This window comes from Rhinolophus sinicus, chromosome 15 (assembly GCF_057876585.1).
Source record: "Rhinolophus sinicus isolate RSI-liver-muscle chromosome 15, RSI-T2T, whole genome shotgun sequence".
Taxonomy (NCBI): domain Eukaryota; kingdom Metazoa; phylum Chordata; class Mammalia; order Chiroptera; family Rhinolophidae; genus Rhinolophus; species Rhinolophus sinicus.
In genome coordinates, this window is record NC_142515.1 from 125,087,216 (window position 1) to 125,108,266 (window position 21,051).

A 21,051-nucleotide genomic window follows, 5' to 3' on the forward strand; every position below is an offset into this window, starting at 1 on the left:
TATTGCTGGTATTTGGTAAACTACTTTTTATGTTGACCTTTTTGGTGATTTAGTATACTCTCTTATTAGTCCTAATAATTGATAGATTATATGCAGAGTTTTCTAGGTAAATGGTCAAATTTTCTGTAAATAATAATAGTATTGTATCTTCTTTTTCAACCTTTAAATTTCTGATCTCCTACGCCCACAGCAGATTGCATTGACAACAACCTCTTGTCAATGTTGAATTTCAGCCGTTATAATGAGCAGCCTTGTATTATTACTGAATTTAATGCAGTGTTTCTGATGCTTCATCATGAGGAATAGTAATCGATGTAGGTTTCTGGTAGATGTTATTTATCACATTGAGAAAATCGTTCCTATTTCTAATTTGCCAAGAATTTTTACCATGTATGGGTATTAATATTTACCAAGTACATTTTCAACGTCAATTGAGATGATTATTTTTTTCTCTTTCTCTCCTTTTTAATTGCATTAATAGATTTTCTAAGGTTAAGTTTATAAAAATTTTAATTGTATTTAATTTTAAAGTACTGTCAATTTTGGCTATAGTGATGTGAGAAAACATTTTAAGAGGCAGTATTAACATTCTCTGTTATAGAAAGCTGTCTTCAAAGGAGATGGAGATGACACACTAGGAAACTCAGTAGTTGACCAAAGGTAAGGTTGAGTTACCAGAAAAATATTGTTATATTTAATTATTATTAACATAATTCCTTTAGTATTAGGAATGTTTATTTTATGGCCTGCTGTGCAGTCATCAGTTTTAAATGATGTGTCATTGAACTGAAGAGAGAAAAAAAGCCACTATTATAGTCTTTAAGAGGGATTCTCAACTGGGGTGCTTTTGTCTCCCTCTCCTTCCCAGAGATTTGACAATGTCTGGAAGCATTTTTGCTTTTCACAACTGTGGAGGGTGAGGGTGCTACTGGTATCTAATGGGTAGAAGCCAGGGATGCTGCTAAACATCTTACGTTGTTCAGTTTAACCCCCTACAACAAAAAATTATTCAATACAAAATATTAATTGAAGTAAGGTTGAGTACCACTGGTTTAGAAAAAAGGCAAAGTATTAATTGCTATGGGTGATAGTGTAAATAATAAAAATAGTAACTTGATGTGCAGTTTATTTCACATGTTATGTATTTGTTAAACTAGGTTAAATGGAGTATGCCATATTTTTAATTTTGTATTTTTTCTTTAGCTTTTTAGCGCCTCTTATTACTGAGTATGATAAGCATCTGGAAGAGCTGAATGAGCAGCTGAAATATTATCAGGTATGAAATCATAGTCATCAAGCTTTTCGTAATATTTTATTATAAAAAAAGAAAAATAGACTCCCCTTTTTTTACTAAAAACAATGATGAGGAAGAAAATATTTAGCTCTCTCTAAGAGAGGGAGTGTGAGTGTTTTTGTGTGTGTGTGTGTGTGTGTGTGTGTGTGTGTGTGTGTGAGAGAGAGAGAGACAGAGAGACAGAGACAGAGACAGAGAGAAGATTATCTTCAGTTTTGTTTTTCATTCAGTTCTCTTTAATCCTGCTATCTGGCAGAAGCATCTCTCAGATGCTTGTAAGCATCTCTTAATCTATTATTTGCTTACATCTTTACTTTTCTCCCAGGAAAAGCCAAAACCATCTCAGATTCTTTCAGACTTTTCTCTTTACCCTCATTTTACCTGTATTTCCCATTGTTGGAGAATGGATTCCCTCCCCCCAATTACAAACATTATTTCTATCAGATTTAGAAGCTATTGATCCACTTCTAATATAGGCTTAAGCAGCTTTTTTCTGAAACCTCTTAGTAATGAGGGTTTGTTTTAGGAGTGAAGGGAGTGAAGAAACTGAGGAAGCTGTCTGTATAGACAGATTAGCACTGTGAGTTCCAGTGTTTCTAAGACTAGGATACATAGCAGGCTCATGGAGAAGAGAATAATAGCACATCATGGTTTGGGATATAATCTGATTTTCAATGAGCTACATATTTAGAGTATGTATAATATTTATAATCTGATTCTTTGATTTGAAAATGTTTTTTACGTTTTCCCCTCAAATTTTGACCTTTCTGATTGTTAGATAACCATACAATGGAAGTGTTTCTTCAATAGATGCCATGTGTGTTTCAAACTAAGCCCACCAGAAGGTGATGAGCTCACTTTCTTAGAGATTGAATATACTCATCCTGGCTCAGATATCAATCCCTAGATCAATTCAGTTGTGACAAGATTAGCAGGGTTGACTTAATGCAAATGGAAGAAAGTATAACGTAATATGGAAACAGCCCAATCCCTTGAGACTGATTTCCTCAGAATGGGGCTGTGGATGTGACAGACACTGTGTATCTCTCTCCTACTTTTCTCCTCATGCATGGATAACGAGATTCTACCATATGCTTTGAAGTCTAGCACATAGTAGGCCCTCAATTTTTGATGGATGAATAAATGTTAGGGCTTATTGGACAAGATGATTAGCTTTAGCATATCAATCTATTTATAAATTAATGCTTTGATATGTCGCTTTACTAAAAGAATACATAATGCTTCTATCTTCTAAAAATAAAGTTCTTCCGTTGCATTTGAAATTATTTATACTTTAAATTCCTCTAAGGTTAGTCTTCTAATATATACACTTATAAAGTGATTCTGTAGCCTCAAATTTCAAAAACAAGCATTTAGTTAAATTGCAGTTTCTGTTTTATCACAAGTTAAGTGTTTTCCTAGTCTTTACTATATGCTTTTTAGCGTGTGGTCATTTAAGTTTAAGCAAACCACAGTAATGTCCTTTAATCTTTCTAATTGTCATTAGCAACAGATTGCTCTCTTTTACGTAAATGGCATTTTCCTTTTATTTTTAGGGTTAGTGAGTTTAAAGTTTATACTGAATTCATTCTCTTGGAATTGCTATACTGACATATTACATAGTTTTGATTGTTATAAAATGGAATAGCTAGTTATCTCGAAATTAAACTGTTTTAAATTTTTAATTTTTTTATAATCTGTCTTGTTCATATTATCTCTTTAATCAGCTATTTTACTAAGGGGTTTAACTTCATTTTTCCCTTTGGCATTCTCCATCTACGAGTGATTACTGAATTAATGATGAGAGAGAAGCTGAAAACCCAAGGGTCCAGGATAAAAACAGGTGCTACTTTTAGAGAGAAAAAACGATGCTGACAGCTACTTCTGAGAATAGTTGCTCACGTAGATATTATTGATTAGAACTAGTTCTTATGATTTATCACATTGATTCAGTCAAAAAATAGTATCTCTTGAAAGCAAGAAAGTATCGCTATAAATCTCTATATGAAAGATAATTCTTGCAGAAAAAGTAAATAATGGGGAAATTTGATGATATGAGAGGTACGGCTGAGATTTTATTTCTTTCCAAGTGCTAAATATTTTGAAATATTTTACACTAAAAAACCTTTAGTGTGACTGTAGTGATCCACTTTTAACCCTCACTAATGGATATATATATATATATATATATATATATATATATATATATATATTCTACCTAATTATATAAGCGTAATAAATTCCTTTCATGATACACTGACATCTTTGCAACTTTTAAAGATCAACTTAAAGAAGAATTACAAAATGGGGATAATTGCTACAATAAAATCCAAACCTCTTAGTTAGCATGGCATTCAAGAGCTGCCACCTGTCTTTTCAATTTTGTCTTTTGTGGCCATTACTCCATGTATGGTCATTTCTCACTTATCAGGTAGTGAATTTCTTTATTTTGGTTTAATTGTAATTCAGGCACAGCAGGGACCTGGGAAAGGTTCACCTTTGCAGCCAGCTCTGTAGGTAGAATTGACTGTTACTGATTTCCTAGGCAAGCTGCCTTGAGCTTCAGTGAAGAAAGGGAGAGTTAGGCTTGGAGAGCTAGACTTTCCAGCCTTTCTTTGCCAGGTCGCTCCAGGCTTGACCCCTCTCCTTTAGCCCAGGGTACCCAATCAAGACTAATGGACGGATCATGAGTTGTTGCAGTTTTGTTTGAACTATGATTTTACACGCCCTCCCTCCTGCTCTCCATTTTCTCATTCACTCACATTGAGAGTGGACTACCGTGCTTGTCTTACCTAATATTTTTTGTTTCTCCCTACTTGAAATGCCCTTCCTTTCCTATTGAAATCCTATAATTCCTTTATTTTCTCAGAGAAAATTAATCATGGCTTCATCTCCTTCCCTTTACAGTATAGATTTTATTCTTCCTTGTATTTTAGTGATTTTATTTTTTTTTAACTTTATTTTCTACTGAAGTATGTCAGTGACCACGTTGGTTTACCATAGCAGCCTTATATATATAGTTCAGAGAGTTCAGACAATTAGTGAAAATGGTGAATAAAAGACGGAATAAATTACTGCTAAAAAAAGATCTCTACAGAACTTTTTTTTTTTTTTTTTTGCCATTAACATTTTACTGTTTGAAATACAGTGCTAAACTAAGGTGATTTAATTAAAATATACATTCAGGCTATAGGGATAATCTGATATTTTTATAATGACATAATGAAGAATATCTTTCATCTGTTTTCTATAAATATCTATAACTCATAGGAATTACATTTATAAACATTTCTTAATGTGTTATATAAAATAATTTTATTTTATAGTCTAGTCAAAATAAATGTTTTCTTATGTTCTGTGTACCATTAAAATATGCATATTTAATATTGCTCATTAGAAGTAAAGAGTAATTATTTCTTAACTGTAAACTAGTGTCATAGCATGTGATTGTTTGCATATGAATGGACAACTTAATAGAGGTCTATGTGGAAAATGTATGGTTACAACCATATTTTATTCTTTTAGAAACAAATGGGTGAGATGAAACTACAACTTGAAAATGTCATCAAGGAAAATGAAAGGTAGATTAATTAACTATTATTTATTTTATTATTGTCTTAGATAAATTTATTATTGTTATTTGATATATTATTCATATAGTATACTGATTATGAGTGTGGACTCCGGAGCCTGATTTCCTGTTTGATGCCTGGCTCCATTACTTACTAGCTGTGTGACCTTGGACAAGTTACTTAACCTCTTTGTGCTGCAGTTTTCTCATTTATAAATTGCGAGATAATAACAGAACCTATTTCAGAGAGCTGACTGTAAAGGATAAAGTGCTGAAAATAGGGTACATAATAAGTACTTTATAAATGTTAGCAATTGTAATAGGATAGTGTGTAATATGTATTTTATGAAATATACTGATAAAACAAAAACCTGTCAAGCAACCATCCAGCTTGGAGCTAATAACTGAAGAGCTAATACATTGCTGATACTAGTGAATCTATCCAAGTATTTCTTCGCTGCCCCATTCCGCTGCATCCGCAAGAGCTTAACACTGTCTTGAATTTTGTATTTGTCATTTTCTTGCTTTTAAAAGTTTTTTTATAGGTATATGTATTTGTAACAATAGTTTATGTTGTTTTTAGTTTTAGTATTTATGTGTGCTTATTGTAAATAATAATTTCTAATAGAATTATATGAATTTTTTTCAAGTTTTTCTGATGTTATAAAACTTTTTTCTTCATTTGCATCATTTTAAAATAAAACATTTAATCGGTCTTTTAAGTTGTACCTTCCTGTGCTTTATTTAAAAATTGTTTTAATGCATAAAATATCTGTTTAGTTTAATGTTAATTTTTAGGTTAAGGTTTTCACAATTATAGTCAAGCTTATGTAAGAATGTGCTGAAAAATAAAACCTCTAATAGTTTTGATTTCATAACTAGCAACAATTTTATTCTACTCTGTTTATTAACTGAGACTAGTAAGAGATCCAGTGAGTTTTGTGAAACAATGAAGATAAATACTTCTACAAGAATTAATAATCCAATTTCTATTCAATTAACTAGATGAAACCACTATCACATTTAAAAATTTTTTCTGAATGTCTTGTTTTATCAATTAATAAGATGTATATAATATTTGGATTTTACCTTTTTGAAAAATTGAAATCTCCCTAAGACGAACTGAATTATACTTGAATTAATTAAAACCAATTTAATACATTAGAAATTGTTAGATACTATTTTTAATCTTACAGCACAGTATTTAATGTTGATTTAAAATTTCTAATTTTTGATATCTGCTTAAAGATGATTTTTATATGAGGAATGATTTTTGACCCAAATGTTTATTTAATTAACCCTGCAACATTAATTACTGTTACTAAAATGGATTTAGATTATTACTGTGTTAACTATTTGTTCCAAAGGTTGCACAGGGAATTAAAAGATGGTGTTGAAAAACAATTGGAGGCCCTTCCGTTTGGTACAGAGATAGGAAATGGTATATATACAGATGATGAAACAGTCAGGAATCTTCAAGAACAGTTACAACTAGCCAATCAAGTAAGTGACATATATATTTTTAAAATTTTATCCTGAATAAACAGAGAGGTTTTAAAAATCTGTGTTAATCATTATTTATGAAAGATAATAAAAGAATAACAAAATTGTTAACGCTTAATGATTTTATGCAATTTATAAAAATAGTTAACAGGTAACACTTATCATAAGTACCCTGTTTGTTATAAATATAGTGGTCATATATATATTTAAATTGAATCATAATGATTTCTGATTTTTTTTATCTTATAAAAATATTTTAATGTCAAAGGAAATTTTTAAAGAGAAAAAGTATGTTATCCACTTCCCTAAATTTACATTTTTTGTTTTCTGTGTTTTTTCTTCAATTTTCAAAGATTATAGAATTATATCTTTCTAAAATGATTTCTAAAATTACACACTTTCTCATCCTATCCTCTCTCATAGTAATTGGAATATTTGGGAAGCCATGCTATATATATATATATATATATATATATATATATATATATATATATATATGTATGTATGTGTATATATATATATATATATATATATATATATATATATCCTCTTTTCAACACTGTAATTTTTTTGTGCTTATATATAAGGATATTTTATTCTAACTTACACTTTTATATTCTAGATATCTCATATCTTTCACGGATTTGAATCCGCATTCTTCTGCTTTCAGCTGTGTGTCTCAGTTTTCTCATTTATAAATCGGGATTCAAAATTCTGTATTATCAGTTTGATTTTATAGTTATCTATGAAAAGTCATATTTTTTATCCCTTGGAAATTTGATTTTAGAATTGTTTATTTAACACTGAATTTTTTTTTTAATCTGGAAAGGGAAGGAGTTTGAAAAGTAATAGAAGAAATAAATAATGAGGAAACCATGTTCTCTGCTCTGTTCTAGACATGTTATCAGGAAGGATTTATAAATATTTGTATAGAAGAAATAAATAGTAGTTTCAAAAAAGCAAAATTGAAAAAAAACTGTCTCTGAAAAGCATCTCTCTATAGTACTTTTGCTGCTGTTATTTCCAATGCTAAATTGTATTAAAACTTGAAAAGTGCTTATTCTTTTTCACTGTACTTTTAAAAACCATTCTTTGCTTAAAACCATCCCATTCCTTACCCATTTCTCCCCCTGTCTGCCCCTCTCTTTGCCTTTCCATCTACATCTTGCTTGGTCTCATATCTCTGAAGATGGTCCCACTTTTTTGCTACAGTTTGGATCAGTTACTTCATAGAAGATTTAACGAGGTCCAGATTTGAGCAGTCAAAACAGAAAAAGCAGACTGGCTACTAACAGATTTTCCCACAAATGTTTCTTCCTGATTCTGCCATCAACTTGCTGAGGCATCCCAGGCCATTGGCCTAAACCTCACTGTCTCCTTCTCTAAAAAGAGAATAATGCTCTCTGTGTACAAGCTGAATGTTTCTCAACCTCTTTGGTTTCAGGACCTCTCGTCAGGATTCTTAAGAATTATTGACCTCCAAGAGCTCTTTTGTATGCGTGTGGGGGTTATATATCTATCAGTATTTATTGTATTACAAAAATAAAACAGACATTTTCAAAAACAAATGGGAGCATCAGTAGCCATCAGAGCAATGACAGCATCACACATCACATCATATAAACTTTGGAAAACTCCACTGTACACTCATGAGAAGATGAGAATCAAAAAGGCAAATGACATATTCTTGTTATTATGAACATAATTTTGACTTCAAGAATCCCCATACCACACTTTGAGTATAAAAAAAATAGTATAATACAAACAGTACACCATATGATTCCCAATTTTGTCAAAAAAATACAAAATTCTCCCCCAAAATCACATTTATAACATCAATGTATCCAACATTTATAAAGATGATTATATCCAGATGTTAACAATATTTACTATCAGTTGGTAAAATTATGGGTAATTCTTATTTTCATCTCTATTTTTCTGTATTTTCCTAATTTTCTACAATAAACATTTATTACTTTTGCAATCACAAAAAAAGTCTTATACTTTACCAGGGGCGATTTTCTCTTTCAGTAATTTCAAAGGCTTACACTTTGTTGAGCAACAAGGAGAGTGGGTTAAATCTGTGTCTCTGATTTAAGGATTTTAATTTTAGCTATGAAATCTGAATTTAAAAAATTTCAACGAAAGCAATTTTCATTTTTAGGTTTATTCTCTAAATTATTTTTAATATAACTTCATATCAAAAATATTAGTTATGTCATCTTTACACAAATTCCATTTTTATTTTGTGACATTATATACAGGAATGCATTTTGTAAAATAATATGATTCATTCGTACTGTGCAATAGCCTGCTAATAATTTAATGAGTTCTCAAATGTTTTTGTTTCATAGGAAAAAAATCAGGCTGTAGAACTCTGGCAGACTGTATCTCAGGAGTTGGACAGACTGCAGAAACTTTACCAGGAATATATAACCGAGGCCCAGATTCATGTAGTTGAAAGTCAAAAACAAAAGGTAATCTTGGATTTCATGATTTTCTTGTACATCAATAAGAAATAAATCTTACTCTGGAGTAACTCAGTTTTGGAGAGGAATGCCTAACTCTCCTCTATGTTATTTCTGTAAACCATAAATAGATTTTTAATAGTTAGAAATCTCTTGACAGATAAGATAATTATAGCAGTTCTTAGTGTATGTTGGGTTTTATAATATGATTAGCATTGAAAGCCGTAGTTAGTGTTAAGGAGCAGCTATAAGATTATTATGTATAAAGCTTTTATATCCTTGATTTCCTTCCTGGCTTAAAAAAGACAAAAGTTGTCATTAGATCGTGGCCAATGAACTACCTGCTCAGATACAATGATAACACTATGTAAAACGAAAATGTTCACACCTTTAAATGTGACTTTGTACTAAAATAGATGTCAAGTTTGTCTAACAAAAATTAATCAGAATAGAATTTTACAATAGGAAGGGCTCTCAATGGCTATTAAGGACTTATTTCCATCTAAAGCAAGACTTATTTTATATCCTTTCAAAGTGGGCATCTAGTTTTGCTTTATAATTCTGTTGACAAGAACTCAGTATCTCACAGGACCACCCATTCCATTGGAAAATCTGCCTCCTCTATCCTTTTACTGGTTCTTCTTCTGCTACATACATTTCAAACTATGGAATGGTTACAAATCTGATGGTTTTTCTGTGGATTTTGAGAAGGCAGATGAGTACATTTGTTATCAGGCTTCTCTTCAACTTTCCCTTATACACTTTTCAAATTTCAGTTTGTGACCAGCCTATTATTTTCATTTTAATTAGGAATTTCTATCTAAAGAAGTTATAATAATAATACTTACATGATGCTTTGCAGTTTACAAAATAATTTTTCTCTACATGCCCTGGTTTGAAAATAGCCCGTGTGATCCTATCCATAAGACTTTTACTTCTGAAATCTGCAAACCATTTCTAATGTGAGCAATTTCTTTAAGGTTGCTTCTTCATTTATTTCAGTCAGCTAGGCCATTAGTTTTGTTTTTGTTTTTTTCCACCTGAATAAGATTATTTTTGTGTTGTAGCTTTACAGGTCATTTTTTTTGTACAAGACTTTGCAAATAAGACTTTGTCCTTATTTCCCCATTTATCTCTCAATCTTTAATTCTGACATCTGACATGTTAACAGCTCTTCCCGACTATGTGTCACCTACCCATGTAATGTTTATTAGGAGCATAACAGATAATCAATTTAAACCTTCTGGGACATTCTAGCTGTGAGAATTTTAAAAAATGGGGAGCAGGACAGTAACTCCTGTGTCATGGTTTGTAGTATAGGTTTTGAATAAGTGTGAATGTGGTTTTCCAGTATTGGACAAGGTTTCTCTAGCATCTCTATTTGCTAATGGATTGATTTCTAGATGATGGTTTCACATAAAGTAGAAATAGCTATATTAGTTTCCATGTTGCCACCTTATTTAGTTTTGTAATCATTTAAATTGTTTTTTTCACTTCTTCAGCTATTAACTCATACACAATAAAAGAGACACAACATTTCATCTAACTTAGACATAATGATTTTAGAGTTGCTTTTACTTTAATTTTAAATAAGAGTTACAAACCAAACGCTATTTATGTACCCTCCAACCTTTCTACTATAGGATCAGCTGACCAGTTTTCAACAACTGACTAAGCAACTTCATGTTGCTAATGAGAACATAGAAATGGTAAGTGAAAATATCCATTTAGTGTACTTGTTTATATAAACTAGAAATTGTCACCATAAAAATTATTTATGCTAATGTAAATCAAAGACAACAAAAATTGCTGCATGAAATTAAAATAGGTAAGCAGTACTCTTTTCCCTTTATCTGTCTTTTTCTTTCACGTGTAATCACACAGCATGGTTCACAGTACTTTCTGGAGATCTAAAGCTAACATCCATCTGAAATATATCCTAGTCTGAAAATACTGTTAGGGTCCTCGATAGACTTTTGAGAGTAACCTAGACTGTGACCTTCTCAAGTGTAGGACTCATGCTTTCTTCTTAGTGTTTCATCTGGCACACTGCTATGTAGGTATGTCATAAGAGGAGTGAAACTCTCAAGCAGTGAACAGCCCAGTTCCTTGAAAATAATAGGACACTAAGAACCATTTGTTAGTTGACTGAACACCAGGACTAACTGATGCACCTAAATTTCCCTGTGATTTTTTCCTAAAACAAATATGATTAGCCCTTTCAATTCTGCTCCATACCTTTTTTCTCTCACTTTTCTTTTATTTCTTTCAGCTTCTTTTCTTTCTCCTCTCCTTTCATTTTTCTTCTTGGGATTTTATTTTACCTCATTGTTGAATAATAGAGTTATGACATCCCAGGTAATTACTCTCTTTCTTTTCTTCATTTTACTTAGTTCCTCTGCTAATTCTTGTTAGAACCTAATGAAAATGTCTTGTTTAAGTGCGGATTTGTGCACCAAAAGTAAGCTGTCCAATTTTTATTCTATTTTTAAAAATGTCTCCTTTAACCATGTAAAACATTATTAAATCCATTTCTCCCTATTTTACTCATGTTAACATTTGAAGTATCCAAGCACTTGCAATTTTTTTATCATATACTTCTTAGAGTTTTAAAATAGTATTGAAGTGCTCCAGAACATAATGACTGATTTTCCTAATTAAGAAATCTTATTTCAACATGAAATTAATAGTTTAATATCATCATCATTCCTTCTTTCTTTCAGTATGTCCCTAGAATTGTGGGGATTATATAATCCTTTGGTAATTATACTGCAGAACCCCTATTTTATTATAAACAACCCAAAATCATTGTGGTGAAAGTCGTGGGAAAAGAATATTTGAGTATTCACAGGAAATACATTAAATTTTTATAAGGTACAGAATTCATAGTTTCAGCCAAAACTAATAATAATAGACTATGGATACAATAAAAGTGATAAAGAAATGACATGATGAACAAAAGGAATTTGTGTTATTAAGTACAAATAAAAAGACTATACTTGTGGTTAAAATGAAGGAAAATGGTTATGAGAAATTCTACAGTGTGAAAGTTTTTCCTTAAAAATGTACATTTTGAGTACCAAACAAGACTGCTAAGCATAAAGGGAGGTAGCTAAGTGATTGTAATGGTCTCCAGGAGCATTCAGAGCACAGTCGCAGGGCAAGTTTCAGTCAAAAGCAACTTGAAGAAAAGTGCCCTTTAAAAATCAAGCAGTTACAAAATAGTAACTGCTGTTTTGCACAGGGAATATAGTCAGTAATATGGTAATAACTATATATAGTGCCAGATAGGGACTTGACTTATCAGGGGGATCACTTCATAAATTACATAAATGTTTAACCACTATGCTGTACACCTGAAACTAATACAATGTTGAATGTCAACTGTAATTGAAAAATAAAATAATATAAAACTCAAGCAGTTTCTATTTAAATTTTTTCTAATTATATGAATAAACTCATTAAATGAATAAGTTCCTCTAGATGTACAATAAATTGGTGAGTATAAAAGAAGTAAATAAAATATCTTTCATGAGCAATGACGTTAGTGATAGGTACCTGTTTCCCCAAAAATAAGACCTAGCCAGACCATCAGTTCTAATGCGTCTTTTGGAGCAAAAATTAATATAAGACCCAGTCTTATTTCACTATAATATAGGACCGGTCTTATATAATATAATAATATATAATTTAATATTGGGTCTTATATTAATTTTTCCTCCAAAAGACGCATTAGAGCTGATGGTCCTGCTAGGTCTTATTTTCGTGGAAACATGGTAGCCAGTAAAATTCCCTGACCTACCTGGTACATAAAAGTACAAGTTTATTTTTATTTATTTGTTTTTATGACTATACATACAATAAGAGTTCACATTTCTGAGAGATTCTCTTTACTGAAATCATATTATTTTCTGAGATTTGCTCACCTCTATAAAATTACTCAAAATTATTTGTTAATTGTGTACTAAATTCCTTGCACTGTTACCGGTTTTCTCGTTGTGCAAGAGAAAGTGTATCTATCCTGAAAGTCCTATCAGTCTACCCGATAAAACAGAAATGACTGTGAAATAATCAGTGGATAAGGTGCTAAAATAGATGATGATTGGAGGGGATGCTTAGTTGGACCTTTATGAGTCTCTGGATTCTATGAGTCTTCCAAGTTTGTGTCTGATCACACATACTGAGCACAAGGCCAGATTCAGATGCTGTTGCTGAACTCCCACCAGCATTGCTGTCAAGTGAAGTGTGTTAGTTTCCAACATTACCTTCTTAAAATTCACGATTCCAATTTATAGTTCCACTAATTATTCTCCATCATTTGTCTTTAAGGTGCTCCCAAATAGTAAAAAACACACGCATTAATTATGCTAGTGCCAAGACAGTATGTATAATAAAACATTAAGGGTGCCTTACAGACATTATAGAGGAATTCAGAGACATGAATCAGTTGGGCTGAAGTCACTGAGATAGCTTCACAGGAGAATTTGAAATGATATTAAAGATCATCTATATCTCCAAATGATAGAAACATCCTTCTATTAAATGCTTTTCAGTTAGACGATCCTCTAGCCTCTGCTTTGAATATCCCCTATAAGAGATATTATCACTTCCCCTAGCAGCCTTTCCCTTTGAATTCTGACTATTGGAAAACTAAAAATCTCTCATCAGATTTCCTCCCACTGATTTATAGTTTTATCTTTTGGCAAAATATGAAGAAGCTAAACTTCAATCAGCCCTTCAGTTATTCGCATATAACCATTATGTCTTTCCCAATTCATGCCCAATATTACACCCAGTTTTTATTGTTGTTGTTTTTTCTCTTTTAACTTTTCTGGTGTGGTATAATTTGCCTACATACTATTATATCCTTCTTTCTCCGCATGCAATAGTCGGTGTCTTAAATGGTGGTCTGTGAATTGAATACTCAGTTCTAGCCTGCAGTAGTCTACTTCCCAAGATAAAGATAATGATGCAGTCTGGAGGCTTTCTTTAATCTCATAAAAACATTCATTCATTTATTCCTCAAATGTATAAGTATTTAAATGTACTAAATTATGTGCCAGACACTGGGAGTTCTGGAAGAAGCTGGTCCTCAAAAAGACGCTCGTATTGTAGCCAGGAATACAAAAACTTTAAATATAGTATTTAAGTATAATACAGTGTGTATTGTAAAAGTACATATAAAGTTTTATCAAAATGCAAAAAGGAAATGGTTAATTCTGCCTTAGGGTGTGGAGGGATGAATGCTGGTAGCATGAGGACATCCCTCGGAGGCAGAGAGAAATACAACAGTGTATTAAAAATATGAAATCAATGAAATTGGGTAGAGTATGAGAGAAGCACTGTGAAAATTGCCTCCAGGACTTTGGTTGAAGAGACATACGATCTGTTGAGATGGGAAGAAAGTAAAGTCAAGACTATAAGTAAGGAGATAATTATAATCTATATGACTTTGCATATAAAGCATATAGACAAAGATATTTTTTACCATCATGATAAAGCCAGCACTTATGGAAGAAAATCAGTTCCCTTAGGAAAAAATGTTGTACACTTGGAAGACTGCTTCATATCTGACTTTAGTTTACTTCACAAGCAGACCCTGAGGAAAGGGTCCAAAACATGTTGTTTATTTAGGACATAATACCAGGGAGCAACAGTAGGGGAGTGGAGAAGGGAAGAGAAGGCAGCCAGCAAAGAGTTTGTAATAATCAAGCAAATTACCTCTGTGGGTAACTGAAAATTAAACCCACTATTGAACTGTGGAGCTAGTTAGGACACAGGGCTCAGACTTATTCCACCACAGGATTCGCGGGTTTGGGGTATTGACACACAGGTTACCTTCGGTCATTGTTATCAGGCTCTTCCAGAGCAGACTGGGCACATGAATTCTACCACACCTGTAGCCTTTGCACAGACAGGTGAGCAGAGGAGCCAGAGAAGCCATAAGACACAGAAATGCAGATGCTTGTAGTTCGGAGTGACGCGGGTGTCCATGGAAATAGTAACGGAGAGGACAGATGGCCAGGGTTACTTTGTACCCTCAAAAAATGTAATCATTATCTTTTCTCCGTTTTGTTTTTTTCTTATATGCCCTATAGAAAATCTTTAACGATGCAGTTTTAAATATTCTAACACTGAATGTTATTTTTTTCTTGTGGCAGACTAACCAACACTTTCTGAAAACAGTAACTGAGCAAAATGTGGAAATCGAGCAACTCCAAAAACAACTTAGGTATTTTCAAAACTTAATTTTGTTATTTTATTATTTTTTTTCTTTAGGGGAACTGATGATGTCATGGTTTTTCCCCCTCCGTTTTAAGCTTCTGTCAATAGCTTTTTGTATGTGTGATCTGTTGGGATGGGACGAGCCTGAAATCAAAACTATTTGTCAGGAAGCAACTATAATATGTATGTGAAGGGATGTTTTATGATGGTAAAACCAGTGCTTATGGAAGAAACTCAATCCCGTACAAAAAATGTGTAAAATTTTGCTTTTCACATTTAGGTATTTATGTGGTTTCATGGATTAAATACCTAAATGTGCAAAACTTTACAGATTTTGTTTTAAAATTCAGGAAAAATTTCTTTTTAACATTTTGCTAGGGAGTCATTTCTTAATCAAAATTTAAATGCAAACCAAAAAGGAAAAGATTGATATATTTAACTATGTTAAAATATAAAATTTCTATTTCAAAAATCAGTATAAGTCAAATGAAAAGGCAACCCACAGTCTGTGAGAAGACATTTGCAATGCATATAACTGACAATACATTAGTGTTGAGGATACAGTAACTGAACGTCAATCATAATAAGTCAAACTGCATAGAACATTAAGCAAAGGATGTGAACAGACATTTCAAAACTCATAGCAATCAGGAAAATGCATTTTGAAATAATGTGATACTTCTTCACACCCAGTTATCAATGTCAAAAATATAATGTGGGCTGTAATAACAAGGTACAAAAGAAGATTAAAGTATGATGCAATTTATATACATTCTAAGTGTTTTAAGTAATTGTGTTATTGATTATGGATATATATTTTTGTTGTAGATCCATATATATTTAGAGATCTATATCCATATCAACATACTCGTATATAGTAAAAGAATTAAATATCTACATGTTGTGTGTGTATGTATTATAAAAGAATAAAATAAAAACATTTCCAGGAACGATATGCCCTACCCTCAAGGTAGTGATTATGTCTGGAGTAAAACTATTTGTAGAAAGAGGATTGGAGAGGCAGCCTAGGTGTTTGTCACCAAGGAAATGGACAGGTAAAGTGTGTTAATTGCATCCTGTGAATACTAGGCATCGTTTAGAAACATATGTTTACATCTAAAGATGTAGTTACAGCAACATAGCTATATCTACAGAAAGCAAGGTTTGTATTTAAAAAGTAAAGAGAGATATGGATCTATAGCATAAAAACACATACATGCAAATATATTTTTACACACACACACACACACACACACACACACACACACACACACGGGGTCTGACCATTAAGTTCATGAACTCATCCTATAAAAAGTGCTACATACCTCATTGCTGAATATCACTACGGTCACCTTCAAAGTATTCCCCTTGGGAAGCTATGCACCGACACCAGCACCTAGTCCACCCTTCAAAGCAATTTTGGAACTCTCTTTCTGGAATGGCCATCAGAACTGTTGTCATATTACCCTTGATGTCCTGAATGTCATCAAAATGTCTTCCTTTCAATATTTCAGGTAAAGAAATAAGTCGGGGGCCAGATCAGGTGAATAGGGAGGGTGTTCCAATACAGTTATTTGTTTACTGGCTAAAAACTTCCTCACAGACAGTGCCGTGTGAGCTGTGCATTGTCGTGATGCAAGAGCCATGAATTATTGGCGAAAAGTTCAGGTCATCTCACTTTTTCATGCAACCTTTTCAGTACTTCCAAATAGTAAACTTGGTTAACTGTTTGTCCAGTTAGTACAAATTCATAATGAATAATCCCTCTGATATCAAAAAAGGTTAGCAACATCGTTGGAACAAGTTCGTGAACTTAAGTGTCAGACCATATATATATAATCCAAAGATATTATCACATTTTAATGTGAACCTACAAAATGAATGGGAATGAGAGAGGGATTGAGAATGAACAGGAAAACAAAAATAAATGAGAGCAGTCTTTCACAACTAATGACAATGGGTATGGAAAGAATAGTGTGGTTAACTTAAGTCTGCTTTCAAGGTTTAGAAAAGACTAGAAGAAAAAAAAGAATCTAAGAAGTATGGTGTATGTAGGATAAATCAGGGTGTGGAGATCCTGGAAGGAAGATGAGTAAGGAAATTGCTTCATAAAGACCTGCGATCATATAATAACAGTTGAAATAGAAATTAAAAATACATATAAAAGATTTTGTATAGGAAAAATGGGCAGAACTTGATCTTGGAATAAAGGACGGGAAGAATCATGTAATTTTATTGGTAAAAAAAATTTACCAAAATTTACCAATTATCTTAATGATCATCTTAGGTTAACTTCCTAATTTTGTAGAAGAAACCAGACTGAACCAAAGGCTCGGAAATTGCACAGAAATTCATGGAAGGGCCAAATTAGAGTCAGATCTTATAATTGGTAATCTAGTGAGTTTCTATACCTGGCTCTCTGACAGTATTCACAGCAGTGAGGAAGTCGAGAATGAGAGCTCCTTGTTAAAGGATGCATATACATTGTTTTTTTAACATTTGCATGGAAGTTTCCTTTCGCTTTTAGACATGCAGGCCTAAAGATTATCAACTGAGATTACAGATTGATAAAACTAGTTGTGGTTTTCTAAAACCTAAAAGGTCTTAAATGTAATTGTCCATAATATTTACTGGCAATATATCCTTAGCTTAACATTAAGCAATTCAGACTGTATACATAAAACTAAGCTTGCTTTTCCTGTCACAGTCTTGGAGGAACATAAGGATAAACAGATGCTTCTTTTAGTGATGAGAGTGTTGCTTTCAAGTTTGACAGATTCTGAATGATGGGCATATTGACATTACCAGAAGTTAGGTTTTGAGATGCTCTATGTAACCATGCCAAGAATAACTAAATCAGAAACTCTTTAAACACTAGCGTTAAGTTTGTACTTGTGTTGAAAACATATTAGTTTTATTTGTTGTCTGATGTTATGGTACAAAAAATTAGAATCATGTGAATTTATAATTAAAGCTTTTTATCATTTTCCTTTTCGAGACTTTCTGGTGAGACCCTTGTCATAGCAGATTAAACTCTTTAGCCTATTTTCTATAAGAACCTTCATTCACCTGGTTTTCCCAACCCTCTAGTTCTGTACAAACTGGTATATTTTTATTAATTTTGCTGTTACTTATGGAAGAACTTTTGGTTCCTTCCTTTTTACTTTGATCATTATTCTGTTTATCAGAAATTTTATAACTTTCTAAACCTGCTTAAAACTTGCCTTCTCCAAGATGACTTATTCATTCCACCAGATTTTTACTCTTTTTGTGGATCTCCTCGGCATTTATTCATTTAAACAAATTTTATGCTATTTCTCTTTAGGTGCTTTTTTGTCATACATATTTGTTTCTAATGTATGTCCAGCTGAGTTATGGGAACAATTATTTTTCAAGTCATGTCTGCTCAGATTTTACATCTTCCTTGGAAAGTCTTTGAAGGGAAGGATTGTCATTTGTATATAGCTTTCAGGAATAACCAATATTATCTTGGTCAAAGGATGTTCTGTAGAGACTGATAAAGCATTTGCATAGGCGTCGATAGCATCCTCTCATCAGAGTGGCATCATCAGAACGTTTATTTAAAAAAAGAAATTAATCACAAAGAATGATCTCATTAGCAGATATAGATATTATCTTCATATAAAGAATCTAACTTAATCAATTTAATTTATGTTTATTGAGAACTTATACACGAGTGTGCTCTGAGGATAGAAATGATCTTCAGTAACTTTATGTATGATAAGATAGACTCAGATTGTTTTAATTTGACCCATTTCATCTCAAGCATACTTTTGTGGCTTCAGCAATCTCTACAAAGGTGAGACCCCATTACATTTTTCTAGCTCTCCTGATTGAGAGGACGCACTCCAACCGACTGAACCATCCGGGAGCTCAGCGGCAGCTCAGCTCTAGGTGCCGTGTTCTATCTTAGTTGCAGGTGGCGCTGCCCACCATCCCTTGCGGGAGTCGAGGAATCAAACCAGCAACCTTGTGGTTGAGAGCCCACTGGCCCATGTGGGAATTGAACCAGCAGCCTTCGGCGTTAGGAGCATGGAGCTCCAAATGCCTGAGCCACCAGGTTGGCCCTACCGTTGATCTTGTGGGTGCACTGTAGTTTTCTTTGTCTCATTATTTAGGAAAATTATATTTTATATTTTGCTATGCAGTGATGTGTGACTCCTGAGTATTTTGAGTTCCAAAATAACACACCTGGAGAAAACCATTTTTAATATAATTACTTGTAGCTTTGCAGAATGAATTAAATGATTTTCAGTGTTTCCTGTTATGGATCCAGGCTTTAAGCTATACCGACTTTGAGATCTGTTTTTAGTACCAATCGTCTCAAAGTTTGAATGCATGATAGATACATGTAAGTGGTGTGTTTTTTTATGTTTAGTGCTCTGTTTAAATATGAAATAAAATCCAGGAAATCTTTAAAATGTGATAATGAAATGATTTTTAAATAAGTGGTTTTATTGAAGAACATAATAGTGATGTGATAGCACTATTGTGAATGCAATTCTTGATATCACTCTATTTAATGCAACAATAGCTAAATTACATAAATCACAGTCTATGTATATTTATTGTATTCATTTTTAACTTTTTTTACAAATGCATACGTTTTCTTTAAAAATATTGTATGGGCTGATGATATTTATGTAATGTCTTTTTAAAAAAAAAAATGTATGTGTTGTTGCCAGGTAATAGTTTTATTGTAGCTGAGATACCAGAGTTTCCTCAGATGTTTTATGTTCCAATTTGAATAACATTGTGTCTTCTAAGAATGCTATGGAAATCTGGAATTCATGGATCACTATATTGGATTCATAGTGTCTCTTGGAAACAATCCCATGTGAGAAGTGGCCCTGAGCAGATGTGCTTAGTCCTAAGAATTGCCACAGTTCCTTATGTGTTGGCAGCCAGTTTTCTGAGCATAGAAAACATGTTTTAAGAAAAAGAGCTTTGCTGTCATTTTCCTGTCTCTTCACACTGTTTTACTTGTATTTACCCAATTATTCAAATGTTTCTATCTTTCCCGCTTAATCTTTAAGGGGAAGAAAGAAGAACATTAGACTTTACTTCCAGCACATATAGGTCAAGAGTAGGAGTAAATCCATAATTTCATTGTTTCGAATTTTTGCCTCTAATAGTTGATTACTGGTTTATTTCAAAATATGTATTTTATCGATAATTATAATTTTCTTTTGCAAATACTCCACGTTTGTACACCTAGAAATGTGCTTCATTGTAGTGTGAAGTATAAAAAGCATAGGCTTTGGAGTCAGACAGCTCTAGCTTTATATTCTTATTTTTTATTTTCTGCTTTGTATTCTGGTTCTGGCCGATTGTCTTGGGCAGGTTGCTTTCCCCCCAGTGAACTTCAGTTGCAGTGTTGCAGTATTCTCTACCTCTTAGTATCTTTGCTTTCCTCCATTCTACTTTCGTATCCAGCCTATCCAAGTACATAGGCTGGTATATTTACAAAGCAGGTTTTAGTAGATTTGGGAGCTGGTATTAATGTAATAAATAGACAGTAGATATTTTCCTCCCTAGCTCTGAAAAATCAGCCCTACCTATCTTGTTGCTGCTGTAACTCCTAGGACCAGATGAAACATTTCTTTCTTTTTCTCTCCCTTCTGTTAAGTTATATTCCTATTTCTTGCAAACTGTACAACCCCAAAACTCTTCTTATATCTTGTTCCATCAGTTATATTCATTTCTTTTTTTCAATCTTAGTCTCTCTTTTGTGGGGTCCAAGACCTCAAATATATAGACCTACCCTGATGATTCCTGAGATTACTATATTTTTTCCTTTCCATTCTTTAAAATTACTTGGAGGGAAAGTCTGTATTTGCTGTAGTCTCTCTTTGAAATTTCTTTCAATTTGGATTTGGTCCTACCTCTTCTTCTCCTCAAGATTACTGGTACCTTTTTTGCCTTTAAACAGAGTCCTCCATTCTCCTGGGTTGTTGATTCTCCTTGAT

At 32.6% G+C, this 21,051-nt stretch overlaps 1 protein-coding gene across 2 annotated transcripts in view; it reads left to right on the plus strand.

Moving 5' to 3' along the window:
• Positions 1–21,051, plus strand: part of SCLT1 (sodium channel and clathrin linker 1) — a 95,697-nt gene that overhangs the window by 13,337 nt on the left and 61,309 nt on the right. For both annotated transcript variants that reach the window (XM_019749028.3, XM_019749029.3), the window contains exons 3-9: positions 602–660; positions 1,204–1,276; positions 4,820–4,875; positions 6,233–6,368; positions 8,723–8,845; positions 10,480–10,545; positions 14,998–15,068. In XM_019749028.3, the coding sequence (XP_019604587.3) occupies positions 602–660; positions 1,204–1,276; positions 4,820–4,875; positions 6,233–6,368; positions 8,723–8,845; positions 10,480–10,545; positions 14,998–15,068 (584 nt within the window). The remainder of the gene's footprint in view (positions 1–601; positions 661–1,203; positions 1,277–4,819; positions 4,876–6,232; positions 6,369–8,722; positions 8,846–10,479; positions 10,546–14,997; positions 15,069–21,051) is intronic.